Raw genomic sequence first — 27,974 nt, forward strand, 5'->3', positions numbered from 1 at the left:
TCAATGCACAAAGAACCGGAATAATAAAAACATAGGTTATGTAACAAGTGTGATGTGTATGCCCTTCGTAGGTATCCTTATCTGTAATGTTTTCTTTCTGCAGTTTGCTACACTGTTATACTTTTGTTGAGATTCAGTGGTGCAGCAGTCAAATCTACATGAATCCTTAGAAAAGGGTGAACAGGGAATACAAATGGACACCCAAAAACCTTAAGTGGAATCCACAAATATATATATAGTTAATTTTCACAATAGTCCTAAAATAACTGTGACAAGAATCTATTTAGGGTTGAAGTGTGATGAACAGCAGGGCAATGGCAGGCTCTGCTCCTATTGGTTTGCTGGCAGGCTCTGTTGTTATTGGTCAACCGCCTAGATGTCTTGCTCCTTAATCACGTACAATGTGTCGGAGCGCTAGACAATAGAACTTTGAGTGTTACTTAGTGATGTCACTATGTTACTGAAGTACACAAATAAATCCAATTGAGGCGTATCAGGGAGGGAGACAAATCTTGGGATCGTTGCATTTGCAGACTATTTACAGGTTATATATATTGTATTTCTATTCTGATTCATCATCTAGGTAAAATCTTGATTTGCCAACCACAACTTTTATGTGTGAGAAAGCTTTTTTCTTATTTTCTGTTTTTTTTTTTTTTACAATAATACATAAGAGAGTTGGAGAGTTTGCCCGTCAGCAAGAAACTCTTTTGACATTCCTATTTGTCTTCATTGTGAGGCCATCACCATATGATGTTGGGGATAATGTTACAGGACCAATACAAAAGACAAATGGCTCTGCCACTGTTTGGGGGTATTTCAGCAAGCTTAAGAAACAATACTCCTAAACGTGTATAATGAACGACTAAAAAGAGACTTAGTCATTTGGGTCTGTGTAACCATTATGCAACACAAGATGTTGGCCTAAGTATTTTTACATAACTTGCCAAGTTTGGCTTCCATGGGATTAATGTTTCTTGAGCTAGAAAATAAACAAAGACAGAAGAAAAACAGGCAATCCAAGTGAGGTCTAAAGGGACTTTCACTTCTTGGAGTAATACACAAGTCCTAGAAAATAAACATGACTACTTGTTCCACAAAACCTTTGTTGGCTTGCGTTTTATGCAAATGTATTACACTATTTTATTATCCATTTTTAGAAGATAGCAGAGACAGTAAACCAGTCGAATGACACCCAAGGTGGTAGTTCTTCTTTCCAATGATATGCCAAAGAATTGCAAGTAAATGCTTCCATTATACGCCTTTGTTTACTCCCATAACATAGTGACATCACCATGTAACATACTGGCGCTTCTAGTGGTTCGCGGTTCAACACATTTTACGTTATAGGCTAGGAGACGGGACATCTCTAAGCAGTTGACTAATCACAATAGAGCTGACCAGCTAACCAATCAGAGCAGACTCGGCTCTGGTTTCAGACAGAGGGTGAAAGGAGGTGCTGCAGCAACACCACAGGCAGTATGTGGAAAATAAAGAGCTTCTTGAACATTAAAGCATGGAGACATGTCACAGTAGAGGCACTAAATACAATTATGAAACCCGACAATTAGCATAATCGGCCTCCTTTAAAACAACAACCACTTGCACTTCACACCTTTAATATATTCTATGTCCATAGGCATATTTTTATGTTTTCTTTTTTTTACATATTTATTTCTTTTAATTTCAATCAAACACAGATGGCAAAAAGCACAAAAGGTGGAAAAGGCTAATTATAATGTAAAAATAGTTTTTAACACAAATTAATCAAATAAAGTAAATTAAAGGTGAGTTAATAACAGTAGGTGATTTCATACTTTAAACTTTCTCACACTTCCTCTTGCATGGTTGTTAGTTTCATTTTTTTTTTGTATCTCTCTGTTGAGTCAAAACATGTTTCAGAGATTTCTTCCCATGTTTTATTTTCAATATGTTCTCAAAGCTAAGAGTCTTTTTTCACAGCTCTGCTCTCTGGTGCCATTCTGGCAACAGCTTGATATCATTTGCTGCTGATTTTCTAGTAATTACTCCAATCTGTGTACGGGTTACTAAAGGGAGATGATTGTTTTTTAAGTAAGTCCCAGTTGTTGTTGGGTTATCAATTAATAAATATCCTAATTTTATACAGTGACAGAATTTGTTCCTCTTTTCAAAACAGTGGAATCTGATGATTGGGAACATCAGACTTGTCTCGGGGCTCAAGTTGTTCAAAAAGATCCAGATTAGCCATTCAGAAAATTCAATACAACAACCATATTCTGCTAATACATATATATTTCTTGTTAACAGAATAACTGAATTACAATCAGTGGTAAATATATTTTTGACGTATTTTTATTTAGTTGACATTTGAGGCTACTTCATACTTCTAATCCACTTCAAATTGAAAGAAAATGGTGTACTTTGCTGGCAGTATAAAAAGTGTTTGAAGCTATCGCTTAAAATTGTGATTATTAGTAGATCAGTTAAAATCAAGCTTTATGATAAATAGTATTCCAAAAAGGCCATTCTGAATAATGATTACCATTAGTTTTTGATTAATTTCGAAGCTAATACTTTTCTACTTTTACTTACCTAACATTTTGAATGCAATATTTATTCTACTAACAGAGTATTTAAACAATGTGGTTTTATTACTTTCATTTAAGTAAGGCCTGTAAAGACCTAAGTACTTCTTTCACCTCTGCTTTTATCAAAACAGTACTTGCTGACTGCAGGGGGTGTGATCAAAACGCTGACCCTCTTATTGGTAGAAGTTTATTCATCCCCTGTGCCAGAGTTGCCAAAAACGCACAAGACCTCCCATCTGACAGAGCCTTTCCTGTTCAAATAACAAAAGCCTGTTTCTTATTACTGGAGTTTACACTGCCGATTCTCTAAAGTAGGTCAAAAGCCCATTTGTTCACAGTTCCAAAGGGCACTTTTTATGAGAGCAGCCCAGGCTTTGCAAGATAACCTAATCGATACGGAGAAAAAAGGGAATACATGTTAGATTTCTGTTTCTGACTCCACAGTTTAATAACACACGTTTAGGTTGGCACTCCAGCTCGACTATGACTGCGGACATTTGGGACGTTATTATTGTTGGCGCCGGGCTATCAGGGCTGAGTGCAGCTCATTTGCTCAGAAAAAGGAATGCCAAGTTCAGAATACTGGTACTGGAAGGAAAAGGTTTGTGGAATTGAAAGCAAATTGATGACCTGAAATGCGAGTCATTTTATACTGGATTCTTTCAGCTGTGAAATTGTTGAAAAGAGGTATGCCTCTTACAAAATCATCATCATGGTATTCCATGCAGATCGGGTGGGAGGTCGCACAGTGTCCACTGAAATACCGGCAGCTAGTGGAGTCGATCGCTGGGACTTTGGAGGGCAGTGGGTAGGAAGGTAAGGAAGAAAAACTACTGGAATAACAAACATAGGAGACATAGACATGTTAGCATGCTAGGCTAATGTAACTTTTTAAGAGTCACTTCAAGGATATCTTTTATTTGTAAAACTATGTATTACAAGGATTTTTTTAATTGACTAGAGAAATTTGCTTATAATAAGACTTTGGTTTATTAGCACTTGAGATGGTGCAGAGGTCCACTGAATATGGCACACATGTAAAATCATAGATTCTGGAGTGAGTTGATAGAATCAAATGGAAATAGATGTCATACTTGTTACCCTTTTTATCATATAAATAAGTGCATAGGAACTTTGAGGAAATCATTAGGGTGGGCCTAATCTACAATACATGATGTAACATGTACTTAATGACTCGGCCAAGTGGTGCAGCAGACAGCATTATCACTGGACAATGGGGCTGCGTTGGAACCAGTCAAAGATAAATGGCTAAAAACGTATGATGGTCACTTACTGTATACCATAATTGCCCAGTTATGAGAATTTCTTAAGTAGGGTTACTTGTGAAAAAAAAATTAAAAGCTGGAAATATTTGAAAATGAGTCATAAATAGATTTAAGGGCACAGTGACGAATACATGGTTTATACAATTAACTGTGAAACAAATATAATGGGGATTTGTATTGTTCAATGCTTGGAAGTTGCCATTGTAGTTTCAAGGCTTTGGACGGGCAAGTGCTGCTTATTGTATTACAAACTCTTACCGGAATGAACTTTTTCTATTTGGAAGTATTCATAAATGGATGACATGGATATGTAAGTAAGTAGTAAGATTTACACAATGATAGGTAAACAAATGATGGCTAAAGGCAGCGGTGGATTAAGTACTCATACTAATACTCTTGGAGTAAAAGTACAAAAGTATCAGCATCAAAATGTATTCAAAGAACAATAAGAAAAATTACTAATTTTGCACAATGGCCCCTTTCAGTAACATAAAGTGTCAAAGTACTATATAAGCCAAAGGTATTCAAAGTATCAGAAATACATGTACTAAGTATGCAGAATCGCTCATTCAAAGTATTTTATTATTAAATAATGTTATATCATCCTGTTTTATGTACACGCTTTTTGATCCTGTTATTTGTACAGCCAATGTTAGAGACTTTATCACACATTCAATTGATAAGTATACAAATACTGAATTGTTTCATATGAGCATATAATGTGTTTTAGATGTAAAAAGTAAGTAGTGATAAATACATAGTGATAAAAGTACGATATTGCCTCTGAATTGCAGTGGAGTAGAAGTATAAGGTAGCATAAAGTGGAAATACTCAAGTAAAGTTTAAGTGTACCGTACTAAGTTTCTTCCCACCACTGTCTACAGGTAATGGAGATCCACTATATAAGCTATTAAGCACTACAGAGTCTGTCAATCATGGAAGGTTTGCTAACACGGCAAACTTGCTTCTCTCTAATGGTTCTTGCGTACTTCAGCTGAACCTGTCTATTTTCATTATCTCATGAAACATTGTCTCCTCGCTGTTCCAGCCTGAGAAACTGATGTAAAAACACTTTTATAGCAACTACCTCTACCAGTTCATCTCACAACAGTTACATCTCTCATAAGTTTTCATAGAACAATTTATTGAACGGTTACTTGTCTAAAGTCTTGTTTGAAAGAAGGAGGTTTTAGTCACGACTCAGAAATGTTCTGAAAGTAACAAGCCATCAAACCTTTTTATCTAGGAGGCGTCTCGCTGGTACGATAAAACATGCAGTCAGCTCTTGGCAACCCAAATAGAAGAACATTGTTCAAGAGCACTTTGAAGACGTTTTAATGGAAGGGGAAAGAGCATCTCTCAGTTGCTTCATGTCAACATGTTGGCAGGTTTTTTTTCGTTGCGCAAAGGCTCACTCAAGCAGTGTTGTGCACACTCTACGATCAGAATAGATGGATACATGTTCACATAACACTCTTAATTCATGGCAAAAAAATAGCATGATAACTACTTACTCTCTCTTTCAGCACTCAAACGCACATCCTGGAGCTCATAAAGGAGCTGGGCTTAGAGACCTATCCGCAATTCAGTATTGGCAAGAAGGTGCACCACATGGGGGGTCCAGGCGCCAAAGTTCGCACCTACAGCACCAGTATCCCTGCTCTGTCCCCACTGGTGCTGATGGACCTGACCCAGCTCCTGTGGAAGGTGAGCAGACGTCTGACTAGAGAGCTATCCTTTGAAAACCTAGAAATGACTGATAGGTATCAATACAATACCACAACATAGTTTATAAGTGGTTAAAGTATCTATGTTGATATTATTACACTGCTTTGTTGAATACTCAGTTCTGATTGGTCAGTTTAGACATTTCAGAGGTTGTACATTCTCGCAAACAGACCACTGCTAAGGAGAAAAGAGCAGTCAAATCAGCATGCAGAAAAAAGTCAGGCTATTTAATGTAAGCTATATAAGACAAACATTATTTTTCGCCATCAGAAAAGCCGACAGGGAGATCAGGATCCTGATGTGAAGCGGAGGATCTGAACATATCCCTAGCTTAAAAAACGACCATGCATACAAATCCATTGATCTAAAAAACAAAAGAGATTATAAAAACATTACACTAACATTACATAGTCTCTATTACAACAACAACAACAACAACAACAACAACAACAACAACAACAACAACAACAACTATACAGACAGATCAAAGTACAGATGGATAACATGTGAATACCAGCACATTTATCGGTACAACTATACAAGTAATTTCAACTAACGATTCAAATTTCGGTCAATGTAATGTTAACTAGACTGTTCGGTCACTATCCTTTTTTGGCACCATAACCATTTTGCAGCATTATTATTAATGAATAAGTTGTATTGTATTGTAAATGTATAGGTATACAATAATATATAGTATATAACGTAGTTTATACATCTCTCTTGTACGGCCACTCCCCGAGTATGGGAATGTCGCTTGGTCCCCCATCTACAAAAAGGATGCTGAGCTCATCGAGGAAATACAGAGAAGGGCAACGAAGCTGGTTCCAGAACTAAAGGACCTACCATATCAAGAACGACTGCAAAGTCTTAAAATCCCGAGTATGTATTATAGAAGGGCGAGGGGAGATATGATCGAAGTTTTCAAATATCTCCTCAACATCTACAAAGCATCATGCCCACTACAACGGGATTATAACACCAGGACTCGTGGACACTGCCTCAAGTTGAAGAAACAGTACTCAAGACTGGCTACCCGCCGCAACTTTTTCAGCCTGCGTGTGGTTGACTTGTGGAATGATCTGCCGGGAAGCGTTGTTACATCCAAGACGATTAACTGTCTCAAATCCCGCCTCGACCACTACTGGTCAAACATCACCTTCACTTTGGACTATGTGACTGTTGCCAGCATTCATAGTAAATAAAGAATCAGTGATCTACTTATTTATTTATTAGCGACTAAAAGGCCTTATTGATTGATTGAATATACATCAGCAGGTATACCATATTACTTTTGAAGCTAATTGTTACAACACTTTATTTTTAGAATCAGCTCAATTGACATTAAAAATGGACGTTGTAGTGGTATTTAACATTTATAATACTGGGTGCTGTGTGAACGAGGACACATGTATATTCATAGCATGACAAGTACTACAAAATGTTCTGCTTAGGATCAGTGTTGAGAGGAGCAGTGGGAGGTAGAGAATGTGGGGCACGGAGCCCTGTCAGAACCATGTTTGGCAGTCTCCGACTACTCTTGTTTTGATCAATGAGATCATTTTGCTTCACAGTGGTAAAGCATTGTGCGTGAGTGTGTTGTGTTGACTCTATTTTTTACTCAGTTTGACAGATTGCTTGCCACAGTGTGCGTGCAGGATCCTTCAATGACTCCCGGTGCTGTGGAACTGGACAGTATGACTCTGCAATCGTACATTGACAAACAAGCCTGGACTACAGGTTAGGTTTAAGAGTACTTTCAAACAAAAATTACTCCATTTTGCTCTTGTGACAATGTTTCCAAGGTTGGAGAATCATGGTGAGTAACAAAGACTTTCAATTTAGTGATCACAAGCATTCACCACCTGGAAACTTTTAAAAGTTTCATTCATTATTTGTTGACATATTCAAGAGTGGATTAAAGTTCTCATGCCATTCTTCGAGCCACGCTGGTTAGTCCATGCAATTAAAGTAACAATACGAGTGTTAGTGCAAATTGATTCACCAACACATTTTACCCACTATAATAATAAAAAATAAAGTACATTTACCATGATACAGAACAGTACCAAAGTACTAACAATACAAATTTGATAGGCTTAACTAGTTAGTTTCATGTGATGAATGACATAAATAATTGTGGATAGCAATTTTCTGTTGATTAACTAATTGTTTCTTCTCAACCTTAGAGTAATTCAGTATTTAAATTAGTATTATTTAAGCCTAATCCATTTAAGACATCAAATTGGGATAATATATTGAGACTGTAATTACATATTGTTTAGATGAAATGAATGAATCCTTTCAGGTGTCTTTATGCAATGTCTTTGGTTCATTCACAGGTCAATGACAGGATACATTAGTTTGGACACAATGCATTGGTTACAGTAACTAAGGTGACACTCTCATTTTGTCGGAACACTTCATTAATGCATGTGTGAATCATTCATTCCTTCCTGTCAGAACTAAAAGAGGAGATGGGACTGTGCAGCAGGTCCCTCTTTGGCATGGAGCCGTCCCAGATGTCCTTCCTCTTCTTCCTCATGTTTGCTGCAGCAGCGGGGGGGCTACTGGCTCTGTTGGAGAGCACTCCAGGTTGTGCACAAGAGCTAAAGATAAAGGTATGCAGCTTCTATCCTTCCCAAAGTGCATGTTGTTGAGTCGAGGGCTGTTGTGAGACAGGAGTTATGTTCTAGACTATCACTTCAGCCTCTCTATATATCTCGTTCAAACACTGTCCCACCATTTCTTTGTTGTCCTAGATGCACCATCGATTGGAAAAGTTTAAACACTTGGTGCTGTGGACTTGTATTGGATTTCCTATTTTCTATGAGCTCCCTCAGCATGGAAGTGATGGTTCCATATTGTTTTTGTTTTTTTTAAGCTATTGCTTCTGAACTTTCTCTCTCAGACTGTTGGAGTGTAAGAAAGGCTCCAGGCCATAAAGGGAAGGAAAAGATAATTGCAACAATCTATAACTGCTTTTTAGAACGGTTCTGCTACTTTTTTTTTATCTTCAGGTATGTTCTTATTAGGACATTTAGCCAATATACTGAAGGAAATATTAGCAGTCAGTGTACTGCAAGCATGAATGGTAATGACACAGATGTGGTATATTATTATAATAATAATAATAATAATAATAATAATAATAATAACAATATGATCATAATAATAATAATAATATGATCATAATAATAATGAGGCGTGTGGCGCAGTGGATAGAGCGTTGGTGTTCGGATCAGGGGAGCACAGGTTCAAACCCCACTGCAGTCAGCATGAGACACTTCACCCCAAATTGCTCCTGCGGGGATTGCCCACAGTATTGAGTATGTAAGTCGCTTTGGATAAAAGTATCTAACAAGTGACATGACATGTAATGTAATAATAAGCCACAGCCAAGGTCTATTTACAATTCATATAATATTCCAAAAAAGGTTAAAAACAGTATAAACGGACTTAAACACATAAGGGGCCCTGTTATGCTTTTTTTGGGGGGGGGGGGTTCCCTTTCCTCTAATGTTTAATAGGTTTGTGTGCATGTAAATGGTCTGTAAAGGCTAAAATCTCATAGTTACCCTCCCATTGGACTCCTTTGTTTACTGCCGTGGCATAGTGACATCACTAACACCCTCCTCTAGTTGCTAGCGCTCCAAAAACATTGTAAATGATAGTCTAAGCTGGCCAGCTAACTAATCAGAGCAGACTGGGCTCTGGTTTCAGACAGAGGGTGAAAATAGGTGCTGGAGCACAGGCAGTATGAGAATAATAAAGACCTTTTTGAACATTCAAGCATGGAGACATGTCACATGCAGTCGAGGGAAAAAAAATTGTAACCTGAAGATAAGAATAATAGGGCCCGTGTGAAGCCGCATCAGATGTGAGGAGTCTTATCAATTAACAAATCAAGGCTAATGAAGGAACAAGTCACTGACAAATCCTCTTAGAAGCCAGTTCTGAGGTCGGCAGATGTCTGAGGTGAAGATGCATTAAAATGTGTACATATATAACTGGATTATCTGCATAGCTCTCTAGTCCCCATCATGGGTTTGTGGTTTAATTAAAGAGTTTAATAAATAATTATTCTTCAGGCATTTTGCCCATTGGAGGTATCAATTGATTTTAATTTGCAGTGTCTGTGTCTCCACAGGGAGGCACCCAGCAGCTTTCTCAGTGTCTGGCAGAACGCGTCGGGTTCAAGAACGTCCGGCTGGGCTCTGCTGTGACGGCCATATGGCAGGTAGAGCACAGTAACAGCTCACTCAGGGACTGATGAGGCCCGACGCAGAGATAACAGCTTCCTCACTGAGGAACAGGCGGTCTGCTGTGAAGGCACTGGCTGTTCTGCCTCAATGTCCGCCTCATCCTCAGCTGAGAGACCGAGTGCTCCATGCATCCTAAAGTCAAGGGCTTTAACCCATTTTTAATAACCAATGTTTAAGTTTGTGTCATTAATCAAGCAAAGACGCAGAGAATTAACTGACTGCGGGCTCTTAATTGATTATTTGTGGTATGTTTACTGGTTTATATCACAGTAAAGCAATTCTTTTTTAGTTCTGGTCATTTATTGTCATCCTAAGTTTTGGGGAATTGTGAGGCAAATATTTTCTGAAATGTAATTAGTGCTAAAAAAGCGTGTTGATTAACACTTAGAATGTCACAATATCTACTTTTAGTTTTGTTTTTTGAGTGAGTGATCAAATAATAACTTTATATTTTACACTGTTAGTTGGATAAATAAGCTATTAAAAGAAGTCACCATGTTTTTGGAAAACTATTCATCAATACAATTATTTGCAGTTGAATCACCTATATTAAACATAGTTAGTTGCACACGTCTATATGCAATAATATTTAGGGTAACAGGAGGCTGTAGTGTGTCCGGACATGCACTGGATGACAGCAGTGACACCCTTCACACTTTGACAGTCTATCACAGGGCTAACACATATTGTGTGACAAGCTAACTCACATTTTGTTCCTTGAGACTTTGAGGAAAGCTCAAGCAAATGTCAGTAGCTTCGCCATCTCTACAATTAGCAAACATTGTCTGCTTTAAAGAGCAGTTACAATTACAGTGGTGGGACGACATGAACTCCTGAAGGGTTACAGAAGGGTTTCACTGGTCTAATGTCTTCTGAATACATTTTCCTGGATTCGAGTCAAAAGAGATACAAATAAAATCTTTTAAACTCATAATTATCAGCATCCAAAATTATCTAGCCGTCTATAAAGATAATAGCTTTGAATGTTGCACAGCGACGTTCTGTTGTGAGTTTTAATTACCACCAGAGGCTTATGTTTGGTGATGATAAACTCCAGTGAAATAAAGTAGAACATCTTTCCAACACAATGTCATTAACCCGCCTCTATTTTTGTTATGTTTTCATAAAATATATCTCTTTTGCTTAGCATAATGTAACATATTCAAATACTAAACGTTGTAGAACTATGTTGAATGTATAAATAGCTCAAGCCATTTTCCTTCATTTTCAGTAAATGATGAATTAACACAGTAGCTGGATTGGTGCTGTAAGGTATTTTGGCATGTCAGGAATTAATTCATAAGAAGCTCAAGTTTGAAACGTCCAAAATCCACTTTGTCATGTCTTTTATACATCAACATGTGTCCCCTCTGTGTAAAGAGATTCTGAAAGTTTCAGGAAAAAAGATTCTCTCTCTTTTTGTCCTGATCCATTTCTATAAAAACCTGTCTGAAAATGAGCTGATCAGATTTTGACCACTTTATATTGTCATAACGATGTTTTGGCTTGGGCAACCATTAGCCAATCACCAACCAAGGTAACCCCCCCCCCCCCCCCCCCCCCAGCTTATCACCTGAATCTCCTCCTAGAACACCATTGTGTTGTTTTTAATAGTAACAGACAGAGAATCAACACATTAGAAACAGGGCTGAAACAGAGGGGATTATGGGATGCTACAATGATCTGTTTAGTGTTTGGAGCCAAACACTTCAGAGACATGTTTTGTATATATCTGAGACCTATAATATGTTGATGAAAAACAGCATAATAGGGGACCTTTAATGAAAAGTATGCAGACATGCTGATTTTGTTTGCCCTAAAGTGGAACAATTTAGCCAATGCAATTTAAAATATGGACAATTATGATTCTTATATATCGGGTCAGCTACTCGAAAAAGTGTACTAATTAAGTTAAATACAATCTGTGCATACCATATTAGAATAAATGTGTCCAAAATCAGTCACTCAATCACACTTACGGCCCGTCTACACTACAGGCATGAAAAAATCTTGGAGCTGGGCGTGTCTGAAGCTTGGCGATTTTTTTGCGAGCAACCAATCACATGAATCTCCCGCCCCCGACATACAAAGCAATAGCAATGTTAAAACGAAGTAAACTGGATATAAACTCTCCAAACAGGCAAAAAAACTATCAGTTTCACCCACTGTCTCTGCCACCTCCCTCCATGCCTGGTTCCTCCGGTTTGTATCCCGGTAAATAGTTCCGGTCGTAAAGAACCGGGTGATTTGCTACCGTAATATCTCGTTTGGAATATGAGGAAATGAACTGCGGTCTGTCTCTCCCAGCTTGCACGCGGTTTGATTGGTTGCGCTTGCACTGGCGGGATTTGCATAAACGGGATTTCATTGGCTGATGCCAAGCATCGAGCCTCAAAAGTTGAACATTGTTCAACTTTTGATGCCGATAGATGCTCGTGATGCTTGCAAAGCCATGCCATGCTCCCCACAATGCAGTTCGGCGAAGATTCAAAATCTTCTACGTCACCCCATTCAAGTGAATGGGCGAAGCGTTGAAAGCATTTTTTGATGCCTGTAGTGTAGACGTACCGTGATGCTTGCAAAGCCATGCCATGCTCCCCACAATGCAGTTCGGCGAAGATTCAAAGTCTTCTACGTCACCCCATTCAAGTGAATGGGCGAAGCGTTGAAAGCATTTTTTGATGCCTGTAGTGTAGACGTACCGTTACAGCTCCACCCCAGCAGAGGGGATGTGATGTATTAACACATTCATGCAACTTGCTTATTAAACAAAAATGTATTTGTGTGTGTTCAAACAGGATGCAGAGTGGGCCCGGGTTAGTACCACCATCAACACTTTCCTGTGCAGGACCGTGATCGTCACCTGCCCCCCTCACTTGGCAGGTCAGCTTGCGTCTCCCACCTCTGTCCACTGGCTAAATGAAATTCTCACTGATGCAGAAGGCAAATAGCCTCCTCTGGCACTAGGTCAGTCAAACGTGGGAAACTGTGCACTCATGCAGATATATCTTTGATTTTGCTAAATCTTTTGGGGCTCTGGGGTGTGGCAGTCAATTCGTTGGAATTAAATCCATCCGAGGTCGGGCTATGGCTGGGGAATTGCCTGGATTGAATTTTTAACCAGAGCAAAACTTTAACTTCGGGGGCTAATGTGAAATTATCGCTATGGTTGGCGGTTGAAAGTGTAAAACACGTCATTATGTCGGCAGCAGAGGGGGGGGGGGGGGGGGGGGGGGGGGGGGATTGGACCCTGTGGTAGAGTGTAACTGTTAGGAAGAACCGGAAAGTGTAATTGAACAAACTAATGTAGCATTTCAAAACATGCCATGTTGGAACTTGGGTGTCATTAGGAAAAAAAAAATGTGTTCACTCATGATGCCGTGTGCATACGACATCATGCGTATCAGTGAGTTGGAGAAAACTTTTCCTACCCACCGAGAAAAGACAACTTTTTTCCAGGTCAGAAAACAAATCCTACCTTTCCGACTTGCTATCATCTGGAGGGCAAAACACTGGTGACTTGGAGTTGAGTTCATGTTTGCTGTTTGGCTGTTGCTTGTCACACTGGAGTCTTGCTTTTGCCAGGTTTGGAAGGGGACGAAGCGGGATCTTCGTGGGGTTTACACTGGGCCTGTGCCTGTTTGTACTGAGCTGGCAACAGATCTGTCACTGAAAGCCTCATACACAGAGGCATGGACCATAGCCAGGATCTTTAATGAGACAGGCTTGGGAGCAGTGCTGAATAATGTAGCATGGGTTGCTCGGGCTCAGATGCCACTCTTTGGCCTTAAATCAGTGCAGGGAGATTGACAGGGACTTTTTTATAAAGCCAAAGTCAGGCCAGTGATTGAGACGTCACCTTTCCCAAAAGGATCCGTGGTGAATAAAAGAGAGGATTTCTGCTTGAAGTCATCGGTGTAAACCGGAGTACTTTCCATTTAGTACGGGAGCCAAAGGGAGGCAGATTCAATTCTCAAGTCTCTTACTTTTGAGTCAATGATTGGGTAGATGGATGAATGAACAAAGAAATACTGTCTGGGCTCCAATAGGTGCTTGGCATCAAAAGAACATCCACCATTGCACATTGGAGGTATCAATGGATATGAGCTGTGTGTTCCCCAACATATCACGTTCGTCCTGTTCTTGGCTCCTGGATTTATCTCCCCTTTCATCCATCCATCTTTTATAATGAGCTCCGTCAGTTTGTTTTTTCCCCTTTTTTGTAACCAATTCTCTCACTCACCTCAATGATTTATGAACTGTTTGGTTTCACTGCAGAGATTGTTATGCATGAAACAGATTAGCTTGGAAATATGAATTTTGGCCATGTTTTGAATGTTGAAGATGTGCTTGAAGTATGGGCATATTTTAGTCGGTTCCCATGTAGATTATTTCCGGGACTGCACAGTAAGACGAAAATAATTAAGCTTTTGGCAGCGTGCAGTTGGAATAAAATACAATTAGGCGTTCAGTCTAATATTCAGCAGTAGTTACAGAGACAGCCCTGCAGTTACTAAATGAACATTTGGTTTCAAAGTGGTTTTTTTCACTCTCTCTTTATCCTGACAAGTGCCTGACAGAGCATGCCAACTGTCTGGCTGCGAGTGCACATACTGTATGCGTGGGATATCTAAGGATATTTATGGCAGATGAAGCAAAGTTCTTGATGTTGCTCACAAACCTGACTAAAAGAGGGCATTTCGTCTGATTGCGAGTGAACTCGACAGGCAGCCAAACAACACTTTATCACATGTCGCTATGTGTCTTCCCGTGGAGGAGGAGCTGCGTAATGACAGTGGGCTCCGGCAGTGATGAGGAAACTATTATATCTGCCACTCACCGTTTAGTCCAGAGGCTTGTTTACACTGGAGAAAAACAGGTTAGGCGAGTGACGCTGTGAGCCAGCATTCTAGGCCAGTATCTGCTGTGCTGTGAGTGAAACTAATGAATGAATGAATGAATCCCATTTAGGGATTAAATGTGAAGTGGGAGCGAGAGTGATTGTGAAGATAACCGACGCAATGGGATTGTTATCTTGCTGCAGTTCAACTCTTTAGAAAGGAATAAGCTTACCGTGTGTTTTCCGCATGTCTTCTGATTAGAAATAGGCTAGGATGGAACAGACTACTTTTATAAAGCGCTTTACCAGTCTTTGCAAACCCTCAAAGCAGTTTTTAAATATACAAACAGAGGCGGAGGCTGCCATACCAAACATTCACACACTGATGATCCATCGGGAGACATGTGGGGTTAAATATCTTGCCCATAAACACATCAGGGTCTGGGGATCTAACCACTCTCTCCTAAAGGTCCCCTATTATACTGTTTTTCACCTTTATATTATAGGTCTCAGATATATATAAAACATGTCTCTGAAGTGGTTGGCTTGAAATACCAAACAGATGCATCATAGCATCCCATAAACCCCTCTTTTTCAGCCCTGTTTCAAAAGTGCTGATTCTCTGTCTGTTACTTTGAGGCCTGAACACACCGGGCCGATTTCGGCCGTCGATAGATGTCTGGCCGTCGATGAGCGTCCTGTCGCCCTACTCAGATTGGTTTGTCCAGCACCGTCGTGTCTTTCCGACCGTACCGACACCTTCCACTGAATCGGGAGGCTGTCGGCAAAAGGCTGTCAGCAAAATAAATCACTCTGATTGGCTGTTCAGCTTATCGAATCAGTGCATGAGAAGCGAAACGGAAGTGAAGAAGGCACTGACAGACGGCTATTATTTTAAATTTTTAAATTTCGAGGACCGCACTGAACATGTTTTCGACAAGTGGTTATGTGAAACAGTCTGTGAAACAGTCTTCGATGGACGAGAGTGAAAATGGAACGCACGCTATTTGTTGTTTGTATATTTCACGTACTCTGTCTTCCGGTTGCCTCTTTTGAATTAAAGGTCCCATGTCATGCTTTTCCGGTTATTACCCGTCCCCTTGTGTGTTGTGAAGCTTTGCATGCATGTGAACGGTCTGCAGAGTCACAAATCCTCAAAGTACACCCTGTAGCGAGTAAAACTCTAACACAGAAAAGACCTGACTATGCTGCCCCAAAACGCCTCGTTGGAGATTTCTCTTTCCCCATTGTTTGCTTCAGGAGCTCCAACAAGCCGTTTAGGACAGAGATTGAATACACATACTATACAGAGATGCTGTATGAGAAACCAATGTGAGTTTGGAAAATTGCAGAATATAAATCTATTCTAGTAGACCTCAACAATGGAATTATGAGAAGTAGAAATGGCCATGACAGTTATTGCCACTCACGGATGCGCAGTGCATACGTACGTGCTACTTGGCCGTCGGCTAAAGTCTTTGCGGAGTGTTCCAGTGCGACTTTTTGTCCAAGACGCCAGAGATGTGAGGTGACGCAACAATCGGGTCCTTCGGGATGTGTTCTTTGGTGTCAGTTTGGTGTGTCAGGGCCTTTAGAGGAAAATAAGGAGCCACTCCCCACGCCCCTCTGAGAGGAATTTGGTTGAAAAGAACACAATGGTGGTCTAGGAGGAGATTCAGGTGATAAGGAGGGGGGGGGTTACACAAGCCAAAAAAACCTTATGACATCACAAAGTGGCCAAAATCTGATCAGCTCATTTTCAAACAGGTTTTGTTATATAAATGGATCAGGACAAAAAGAGAGCGAATCTTTTTTTCCTGAAACTTTCAGAATCTCTTCACACAGAGGGGACACATGTTGATGTATAAAATATATGAAAAGGTGGATTTTGCATAATAGGTGACCTTTAATGGTGGCAGCTGCAGCTCTACCTCCTGAGCCACAGTGTCACCGTACATTAGTACATTTTGCTTGTTAATACTTTGTTTGTCAGGGAACATTTTTCCAATCTCAAAAGGGCATGCCATGCTCATTAGTCTCTTCAAACGCTCTCAGCATTTCAATAATGCTATTGATATTTGAGGATTTTTCCAAAAAGAAAATATTTGCTTTGTACAGCACATCCTTGACACAAAATAATTGTGTCATCGTGTCGTTCTTGACACAAACAAATTGTGTCAAGGATACTTTTATTCGAAGAGTTGTAACCAGAGCTGGGACTAAAAACAGTTTGTACTGGATCCTAGTTATCCAATTGCTCATGCATCACTGATTATCAAATCTTCTTCTCAATGCAGTCGGACATGCATGTTCCAGTTTTTCTTAAACATGCAGAGGAAAAACCTGTGCTAGCTCTTTTTCCACCCAACTATTTATCAGAAATTGCAACAAAAAATATATCGAATCGTATTGATTGTGTCCAAATAGCAACCATTAAAAAGGGTATAAATGAACAGTATATACCTCAAACACGATTGATCAGCTCCTAAGGGACCTCGTTTGGTGTGGTTTGATCAGATTTGATTCGCAGCAGTGTTGCTTTTGTAACATATTAAGAAATAAAATGTGTTCAGCGCCTATAAGTTTTCAAAATAAAATGCATTTTGATCTTTGTGCTCTACCAGTGACAGTACGTTTAGTTGGCCATGTATTCATAGGAGAGGAAAGCCATTCAATATTAAACTAGAGTTCAATGAATTCCTGAACTAATAAGAGAACTTTTAGCCAAAAGGGTCATCCTCCTCGAGTCTATTTTGGTCCAGAACCAAGAGCAAGAATGATTAGATTACGTCAGAGCTGCAGAGTGAGTGTGTGTGTGTGTGTGTGTGTGTGTGTGTGTGTGTGTGTGTGTGTGTGTGTGTGTGTGTGTGTGTGTGTATCTGCTGCACCTACCTAGCAATAGTATTCAATTTCAATAAGTGTCAAGGGTCTACGCACATAATTCAATAAAAGATCGGTGATGTAACATGCCCATAGATACAGGAATCCATCGTTGCCGTGGATTAAGTGGATGGTGAATATTGCTGCTGCTTCCTGATGGCTTTACAGATGAAGTCTATTTCCTTTTATTATTCATCCCTTTGGTATTCATCTGTGGTTACAGCTTTTGTATCCTTGCTAAGAGTTATGCCATACTGTAAATGGTTCTCATATCATTGTTTGGATCAAAACGTTGACACTTTGAAGTCTAACGTGAAGGCTTTTCACTTTTCACATGACCATTATCCCCGGCGAACTCCTACTGTAGCGGGAGGCTGCGCATGTAATTGCCTCTTTGTCTATGCTTTCACAACAAGCTGTTACTTCGTGTGCTGTGCTCTGCTTGATTCGTTTTTATTTTAGGATGAAAGAGGCAAACCAATTTCACAGTCTACACAGGAAAGGCCACGAAGCAAACTTCCGCTCTGGCTAACTTTAGTTATTGTCATACCATTAAAGTCTTGTTTTTTTGCGCTGCTCTTTGTAAATTGCAATCTGGAAGCAGCATCTCTGGATCGTCATCCCTTTGATGTTATGTCTTGATTTGAGTGGCTTTTCATGTTTTTTACTTTCCTCATCCTTCTGACAGTCAAAGACGCTGAAAGTGCCTGTGTGCTACGGTGAAAGTTCTGAGTGAGAACGTATTGGACATTTAGAAAGCCCCTCGCTAAAAGGCCCAGATGTAACTCGCGGGTCGGTGACAAGAAATTGAAAAAGCAATGTCAGCGATATCCTGTAGGGCATTAACAAGAAGGGGAGTGAGGGAGCATGGAAATGTCACTGGATGCCAAAAGGAGAAAGTGAGATTGAGACGGACAGAAAGATGGTGAAACAACTCGAGGAAACCACTATAGGGACGGGGATGTGTCGAGGGTCAGGAACCAGTAGTTGTACAGATTGCTCTGGAGGCATTAGATGTGCTTGAACTTGCAGCCACTTTCCAAAGATGACACAGCGATGCTCAACGCTGCCTGATGAAATGTCAAATAAGAGTACTTCAATTCAGGCTAGTGCAGATGAGGCGTGTGTCACATGTTTAAACCAATGTCCTGTACTTTTATTACATTTCATGCACTATAGTCAAATTATACTTATTGCTCAAATGATTTAGGTTACTGATGATATCCAAGAGATAAATCAAATCATTATAAATAAAATGGCTGATTAAATACCTAGAGGTAGTAATTCAAGCAAAATGTTTCTAACTCTGCATAGTAAAAATGTCCAAGTGAAGTAAGATGCATCACATAACAACAACCGTCCATTTAGTTCTTGCAGCATTAGTCTGCATATCCAAAGACCTGTCCATCGATCTGGGAGTGATAGCAGGTTCTGATCGTGTGTGTTCAAATGTGGTTCTGCGGAGAAGTGGTGGATTGAGCTAATTACCAACATCAACACCTCCATGTTTAATTATATTAAGCATTTTAGCACGCTTGATCTGACAATGATAGGAATGATTTGCAGGTAATAAAAAAAAGCGCAATGTATTTCATATATTTCACAAATATACATTTTTAGACGATTTGCCCTGGAGGTTTAGTCAGGGGGTGACTAAAGTAATTTCAATTTATCCTGAAGGAGACATGGTTGGCATATCAAATGTCCTGTAAATCTCTCCCACAGTTGGTTCAGATATTTTAACAACACTATTTTCGGCATTATAATAATAATAATAATAATAATAATAATAATACATTTCATTTATAAATTATATTCACACTAGTATAAATTCAAATAGATTAATAAAGTTAGCAGGATTGTCAACTCGGCACCATGGACCCTAACCCTATAACCCAGCAAAACATATCCGTCAAACTTTTTTCACTCAAAGACAAACACGAAGAGTCAGGGGAGCAGCAGGAATTCATATTTCAGTCTGGATCAAAGCGTTTGATCAACTTCTGAATCACTACCATGGCTTACATTTAATATGCTTCTCCTCAACCTTTTCCAAGTTAGATTTTTGGAGAATTCTGACATTTTGTCTGTTGCCAGCATCAAACAAAGTGTGTATCCTTTTTTATGTTTTGTGTGCTCGGTTCGAATGAATGCCGACATAACAACAAACTCTGGACTGATGTTGATGATTTTGTCATTTTTTAAAGTGCTAAACTTCTATTGAGAGAATAAATCCTCAGTATTTATCCTGTGGCTGCTTCGAGAGCAAAGTCAAACTCTGTAGAAACTGCTAGATGCCAGAAAGAACGCATGACAATAGTCCGCCTTGTCACTGATGTCTGTTACCAGGCACTGATGTGTCACTTTTTTATCATAAAGCCGCCTTTGGAGCTCAGGGTATCAGACTGATATGCTTGATCGTATTTATACAAACTGCCATTATGTTGAACCTGTTTATTCTTGTCATCTCCTTTTAACTGTGGTGCTGAGTTCCACAAAAGTGTCACAGCAGATGTGTGCACGTTAGAGTGGAGGACAGTGTATTGCACTCTAGCTTTCAGATGAGTAAGATGCTAGAAAACGTCTAATTTAGCCATCAACACATTTAGCAAATAATGAGGTGGAAGGCATTTCCTGCTTTCAGCTTTGGTGTGAAAACAAGTCGCTTTATGGTTATGACACCACTCGACAGGTCTTAAGTCATGTGTACACTGCTGTCATTCAGACGTCTAAGCGACCGTGTCAAATGAGTTTGGAGCCACTTATCATGTCAGTGATTTTCAATGTTATGGCTCTGGGCTCATCAATTTTGTTTAGCATTAAGGGCATTATTTTTGAGGTTGCTGACGGGCCCTTGACAGTTTCTAAATGATGTTTCACATCTTCCACTCGGTCATTTGTTAAAAGCCTGGCTTCTGGCCAGATGTCGTCGCTCCACTTGCCAGAGCGAGAAACGGTTTGGCTCCTTTGCATGCACGACTTACAGTACCTCTAACGGCACTGATGAAGACACTTGACTGCTCTCCCATCAGTCAGATAGAGCTTTTACAGATGTGTGACACGCGATTAGTTCCCTGCAGCCGAGCCAGAGTAGCATTAAGTCATGGGGATTTTTTTGCCATTAATGCATTACATTAAATTACATTCGACCAGGAAGATACAACCGTGAAGAAAACAGAATCATATAAGTACATCAGGTTTCATAGAGCCACACATTTCAAGTGCTACTCAAGTGGCTTTAGACAAGCCAGCCCTTTATTAGTATAATATATAAGTGCTTTGTTAGCAATTCTTTGTTAGTAATTCTATCGCTCGAGGTGGAGTCAATGTCAAGTCAATGTTTCAGGATAAAACCATCCTGATCAATAGAGGGGTTAGCTCAAGTGTTCCATCGTTCTTCACTTATTTCAATTTCCCTCTTTTATTAGGTCTCTAAAAATAAAGCATCGATTTGTCTGGAATGTAAAGTGTAAAGTTAACCAGGTGAGAATGCATTAAAGGAGACTGAAAGGAGCTTTTTCTTTTTGAGATTCAAAGTGTACTCTTGTTTTTCCCTTTTTACAGCAAAGATCCACTACCAGCCAGCCCTGCCCAGCCAGAGAGAATTCCTTACCCAGAACATGCCGGTGGGCCACATGATAAAATTCATATTAACATACCAGACGGTGAGTAACAGAAGACGAATCTAAATGTGAACCTACATTTGCATAACGTTATGAGGATGCAAATTACACATTCATTTTTAAACAACGACTTTGTTTCTCTTGACAGTTGTTGCAGCTTTTTACATATTTTCACATGTCTTTCATCCCCAAAGGGTTTTCCTCTGAACAACATGTTTCATACTTCACATCCATAAAGAGTAACATCGATTTTGATTGTTATGGTGGATTATTAAATTAGTCACACTGACACATGGGCTGTTAAATATGTTTACATAGAAAACAGCATTTGTGAGGGGATAGAGTGCACTGGAATCAGTCAATACAATTTTTATAATAATAACAATATGCTTGTCAATTGTAACATTTCACAACGGCTAATAGGGGCCCATTTCACCAAAGCAATTTGCAAGCAGTACTTACAAGCGAGTGCTGGGTGTGTCACGTTTCACAATTGATTTCTGCTTGCAAATTGCAGATAAGTGTGATTCCTGCAAGGCGTATGCATGGGTTGAAACTATTGGATGTTAATAATAATCGAAATTACCTCATTGTGCAGATTTAGCTAAATGGGTCCCTGAATTTCAATAACCCCCACATAAACTCTTAAGTCATATGTTTCAGCAAATTAGGACCTTAAAAAACACTTGAAAGTCTATCAATATCAACATTGTCTTTCGTGTGGAATTGAAAAATGCCTCCCAACAGCAGAAGTGAGTGAAAATGGTTATAAAATATGGATTTTTTTCCACCTGGTTAATAAAATATAAAGCCTATGGAGACAGCTCTCATCTCATTTGGCACACACTATTTACGGATCTACAGTACAAAGACCTTCTTGCATTATTTTTTTCCCATCCTGTAATTTACAACCACAAAATTAATAAACAAAATGTGTGTTTAACTTGTTATTGGAATCAATGTGTCTAATGTAATTAACACAAAGTAATTAATGCTTAGATCTCTGCCTTGGTTTCTTGCCAAGACACATTATGGATTCTAAACAAACAAACACATTCGTCACTGATCTAGAATATTGTTTATTTCAGTCATTATTGGAGAGCTGCCTTAACTGCAGTTATAAATATGACATGTTTTTTTTCTGCCAGAAGCGTGGCTCTTGTGTTTGGAACATGCAGTTATTTCCTATTAAAATAGCAAGGTGAAAATTAAGGGTGTGATTAATAATCAGAATAACACACTTTACAAGCCTGTTTACAATAAAGTGCCAGAATACACTTCACTGTTCACCTCTAATCTGATTGCAGACTTCCCCAATATGAAGGATTACCCATGTTATTATCCAAAAGTTTGACATGTACAGTATATGATACGTAGCACTAATATTTATCAAAACGTATCAGTTCAACACAAATTGCCAAAAGTTAACTATTTGACACCGCTATAGAATAGCTATAGAGGCAATTTGACAACAAAAGCATGGATTCAATTCAATGTGTCATTAATTGAATTCCTTTCGTACATATTCAACATAACGAGATGACGGTAAGGCAAGGCAAGTGTATTTATGCAGCACCTTTCAACACAAGGCAATTCAAAGTGCTTTTCAAAAATGAAAGACATTAAGAGGATTAAGAAACATATTATTAACCTGTTAAGCCCCGAGCCTGTTTTTCAGGCCTCAGGCTTGAAAATGACATTCCCAGAACAAATGACCATATCTTCACTTCTAAAAAGGAGTAAATTAATCATCTTTTTTCTCAAAGCAATGATATACCTGTGAGTTGGATGTAGAAAAGTCAGAACCAATATATATATATGATTATATTATTTTTAAAGTAAATGCAGATTGAACATAGTAAAAAATGTAAATTATAGTGTCCGTCCAAAAAGAAAAAAAACATTACTTATAGTGAAAAACACCCTTGAATGATTGGATCGAAGACTAAAAGCTTTAGGAATCCAAACTATAACACATAATAAGTAATAATAATAAGTACCCTGTATCAAGATTGATGCAAAACAAGTGACATTTGACCCACTTCTGGGGTCATTTGGGTGGATTTACTCTTTGGGTGGATATCTCTGGCCCCCCTTGGTCGATTTTGATGATTGACACCTCTTTTGGACCATTAGAGCCAATAGAATCAAGGAGAAGTTCCTAAAATCCATCTAAACATTATCATTGGTGAATGCATGCCAGCACGCCCAAAACCGGAAGCTGGGTTGCCGGCGGGGGCTGTGGGGCTTAACAGGTTAAATGGCATTTAAAAACACTAATTTAAAATCAAATATACAATGGCATTTAAAAACACTCATTTAAAAGCAAAGATAATAAAACATGAAAAACAAAGGTACATGAATTGAAGTTACAGTGCAGTGTGAGACACATCTGAAATGTTTAGGTCTGACTTAATCGTTGCTAACTTTTTAGCAGAAATAGTTTTCTATGACCTCACTTTCTTTCTACTTCCTTTGTTTACTTATCCTTTAGTTATTTTAAGTGTTTCATGCTAAACGAACCCCACTTTTAAAAATGTTAATCTGCAACCCAATATTCAGGAAATTCAACGGATCCTGGCCATATTTGTGTAGCATATACAATTAACTTGCTCCCAGACACTCATGTAGTTTGCTAGTTTTGGACCCCATCTGTAACCCCAATAGACGCTAACGTGTCACCGTATTTGAACGCAAGGAGCCTTAAAATCAACCTTGAACTGTGAGTGCACCTGTCTCTATGGGGGCCTCACAACTGCTCTTGTGTTGTTTTTATTCTGAGAGTTGCACTTCAAAGTGTTTTACCGCTCTAATATGCATGTCACAAAAGCTCTTTAATGACTCAGAGGAAAACACAAGGAAGTTGTGTCTCTCTGATACTCCTCCTGGAAGTGAGATCCTTTCCATCGTTGAGATATCCCAGCCATCACCTTTTGATTTCCGTGTGTTATTTTAAGATTGATGAAATTTAGCCTCACAATCTTTTAGTCGTTGTAGGCTCTCATTTGTTGCAAAACCTTTTTACACATGCATCTTAAGGTGAGAAAAAAAGCAGCCTAATCCCTCTTCAACTCAACACAGTTCGACATAATTAGGGCTGTTTGAATACATTGATTTAACAATGAGATCAAGTCCTCCCAAAGGTATACCTTACAATCCTTTGCCCTTACGAATAATTGTAAGTATCAGTATTCTGGGTAAAGAAGGCCTTGGTATGAAGCTACTTGAAAAAGGGTTATTGAGCAGAACAAGATCCTCTGATCTGCAGGCCTGTCATCTAGGCCAAGTCCTTAAAGCCCGCGTCACACTGTCCCGAAATTGACACCCGATGGACACACGATAAAGGAAATGTTCAAATTCGGCTCTGATCGTAACAACATCGGGGCATTCGTGAGGGCATCTTAAGCCATCGCATGACCGCAGGTGGAGTTTCTCAGGCTCCGGCAGCAACTTTGGGAGCGGTGGCAACATCTTTGGCATTGCAAAGCATTGCCGAAGGACCTTGCGAATGTTCATTTTCGTGTTGACTTCGTGTGTCCATTGGGAGTCAATTTCGGGACAGTGTGACAGGGGCTTTAGGGTGTACTTTCAGGATCTGAAAAAAAAGTGTTCATGGTTGAAAACCCAAAAATGTTATTGACTGGAAGCAGGTCTCACATGGAAGAACAGGCCAAATACCTTTGTGTGGAGACTCAGTTTCTACAGGAAACAAATTATTTATATAACTTGTGGCAATAATGAAAAAGCAAAATGGGATGACGTGATGTGTCTGTTTATATATTTATGTTCTGAGCATTTTGGTTATTAATTAGCACCCTATCCGTTTTGTTATTTGTAAAGGCTATAAGAAAAAAATTCAAATGTCTAAGATTGAGCCCCCACTTAAAGTCAGAATTTGAACCAGACAAACCATCATCCAGTGATCAAAGGTTTAACATTTTTAGAATCTCCCAGGCTCTTATTTGCTCTCCACCAAACACTAACAAAACTTTCATTTGAAATAACTTTCCATAACTATCTCCTATTTCTATGTTTGTTCATCACAATATGTTGGGGTTGCAGGCGTCTCAAATGTCCTTCAATGAGATGAATCCAGATTTGAATGGCCTCTTCTTTAATTAAGACTATGACATCATGTAGAAAATAAACTCTTTGAAATGAAGCTCGGAGCGTTATATCACTTAGTCCCTACTATAGTTGAAATGGCATGCAATTGGCTCATCCTTTTAGCTGAGATTAAAGCTAGCAGCCTCTTTGTTTAGATTGGAAACAGCTTGAGAGGTATATGCATAATGCATAAACAAAGCTTCTGTTGAAAGGATATCATGAACCAACAGCAATGCCCACAAAAGGAAGAGTGAGCGCAGGACATGGCTCTCTCACTCCCTGTAAGAGGAGAGCGGCTAAAAACCAACCTCTCGCTAAAAACCCATGACCACGGGAAATCCCTGAAACACTTTGATAGCAGATGGCAGCAGACACCTCTCTAAAAGGAGATATAATACAAGTGAACAGTGAGCTGAGTGAGCAGAACGCTAGCCACATCGCTTGTGCAATCCCAAGGAATTTACATTTTCAGCCTAAAAAGTCGAGTCTGCATTCCCGCCTTGGATTATCTTCTCCACGGTGGAGGCCAATCCCAGAAGCACACAGCTTGTCCCTCACAGGATGCAAGTCCTTGAAGGCGGCCTCAGGGTGGGCATCACATCTGTCACTTCATTTACCTCTGCCAACGCTCCCCAATGTTCGGTAATTTGTCACAGCTAACGCCTACAGCAGCTGTATCTCAGAATCATATGGAGCTTGCGGATGTAAAAGACCCAACATCAGCAAATTGAATATCCTGAAGGAGCCTGTGTGTGCATGGTGTGACTGCAAAGCCATTGGGTTAGGCTAAAGATGGCAGCAAGTGTATTGTCCATGCCTTCTTCAACAACATGCTACAAATACAGCTGAGGGAGGTCGTTCGGACAGAAGAGACTACTATCCAACACTGTAACGGGTGAGGAAGGCAGTAGGACTCAAAACTAAGAGACAAAAAGGGAGGCAGGTATATATTACTTAAGTGAGCTTTAATTAAAAGAGCCTCTACTGTTATTCTCCTCATACTGCAGCACCTCTTGTCACCCTCTGTCTAAAACCAGAGCCCAGTCTGCTCCTTAGCAAACCATGTACAATGTGTCGGAGCGCTAGTGTATTACAGTGATGCCACTATGTGATGTGAACTTTTGGGATTTAGCCTTTGCACTTTGCAGACCATTTGCATGAGCAACAAGGCTATTTAACACACCACAGGAATGAAACAACTCCAAAAAGCATAATAGGGTTCGTTTTTAGTAAAGCCAATACAAACAAGAGGTTAAATATGAAGGTAGTACATCTCAAAGGCAAAGTAGCAAAACTAAACAAGAAACACAGGACTACTCACATTGACAAGCCACAGCTGAAAAGGGTTGGGTACAAAACACAAGGGCAGCAGGATGCAGGTAGACCGAATCAGGGCGGGGTATACACCTATTGTTAACACTCACAGAAAGGCGGGTAAACACAGCAAGAAGTCCAGAATGATGTGCACCTGTTCTGCAAGAAAGTGACTCTCCTCCTCCTTCTTGAGGTGTATAGAAGGCTGGAAATTTGACTCATACTTCAAGCTTGTTGATTACTCAAATTATCCTCTCTGAGCTCTTAGGACTGATGTGCTATACAGAGAGTGGATTGGTGTGGCTTTAAAGAAATAGCTTGAATGAAATAAAAAGGATGCAATGTTAGTTTTGATGTAGAGTGTGTTTGCCAGTTTTTTTCATTATGGAATAAAATGATATTGCAAAAATGTTGTGCCTTCATTATTTTAAAAGCCCTATTTTGGAAAGTGCAAGCATAGTGCAACTGAAATTCACATTTGTTTTCAGCCTCGTCTTCTAACTAATGAGTAGACAAGATGAATGAAGAGTCAGTAGATTTTAAAAGGGGCGGGACATCTGTAAGCGGTTGACCAATCGCAACAGGGCTGGCCAGCTAACCAATCAGAGCAGACTGGGATCTCATTTCAGACAGAAGGTGAAAAGAGGCTCTGCAGAACAGGCAGTATGAGAAAAATAAACATGTCACAGTGGAGGACGAGAATATGTAATAGGGCCCCTTTAAAATAAAAACAATTTAACAATCAGAAGTTTCATACTCACAATGAACTCAAAAGAAACACACAGGTTAGGAGGAGTGAAACAAAGGTTGTCATTGTAATTATCTTTGTATTGTAACAGCCAAGCACGAAAAGAATGCATGTATGAATAAGAAATGTGGAAGTGTCCCTGCCTTAGTTTAACGTTCTTTACAGTGACATGTTACGGTAGGCAAAAAGGTTGCCAGCAGATTACAAACAGTGTGCAAGAGATCTAAATACTAAATAAAGAATGAGACATGTGTTATATATTATATATTCATAGGTCTTGTGCCAACCTAGGAAGTACAGTATTGTCTCAACATTTAAGAATGACATTTGAAATTCTGCCCACATTGAATGTATTCTTATAAACTATTATAACAAAATACAAAACACTTAGTATACATGATTGTTGCCTTTCATAAACAACTCATACGAGAATATACATACTTCTGTTTTTATACTTTCTGTTTTGTATACGGTAGCTTAGATGAGTAGTACAGAGTTTATTTTGTAAATGGCATCCTTGCCTCACACAGAACAATCTGATGCTGTGACTTTGTTTCTTTTTTCTTCAACACGGTCCACAGCGTTCAATACTGCCTCTGTTGCATATGCACTG

General features: G+C 39.4%; 1 protein-coding gene across 1 annotated transcript in view; it reads left to right on the forward strand.

Moving 5' to 3' along the window:
* The first annotated feature begins 2,882 nt into the window (after nt 1-2,882).
* The window catches only part of LOC307023876 (putative flavin-containing monoamine oxidase A), a 41,841-nt gene continuing 16,749 nt past the window's right edge, over nt 2,883-27,974 (forward strand). Inside the window, exons 1-8 of the mRNA XM_079657501.1 lie at nt 2,883-3,171; nt 3,299-3,386; nt 5,383-5,563; nt 7,210-7,324; nt 8,048-8,205; nt 9,735-9,824; nt 12,648-12,732; nt 21,134-21,234. Coding sequence (XP_079513627.1) covers nt 3,054-3,171; nt 3,299-3,386; nt 5,383-5,563; nt 7,210-7,324; nt 8,048-8,205; nt 9,735-9,824; nt 12,648-12,732; nt 21,134-21,234 — 936 coding nt within the window. The 5' untranslated portion in view covers nt 2,883-3,053. The remainder of the gene's footprint in view (nt 3,172-3,298; nt 3,387-5,382; nt 5,564-7,209; nt 7,325-8,047; nt 8,206-9,734; nt 9,825-12,647; nt 12,733-21,133; nt 21,235-27,974) is intronic.

This window comes from Notothenia rossii (assembly GCF_949606895.1).
Source record: "Notothenia rossii genome assembly, chromosome: 11".
Classification (NCBI taxonomy): Eukaryota; Metazoa; Chordata; class Actinopteri; order Perciformes; family Nototheniidae; genus Notothenia; species Notothenia rossii.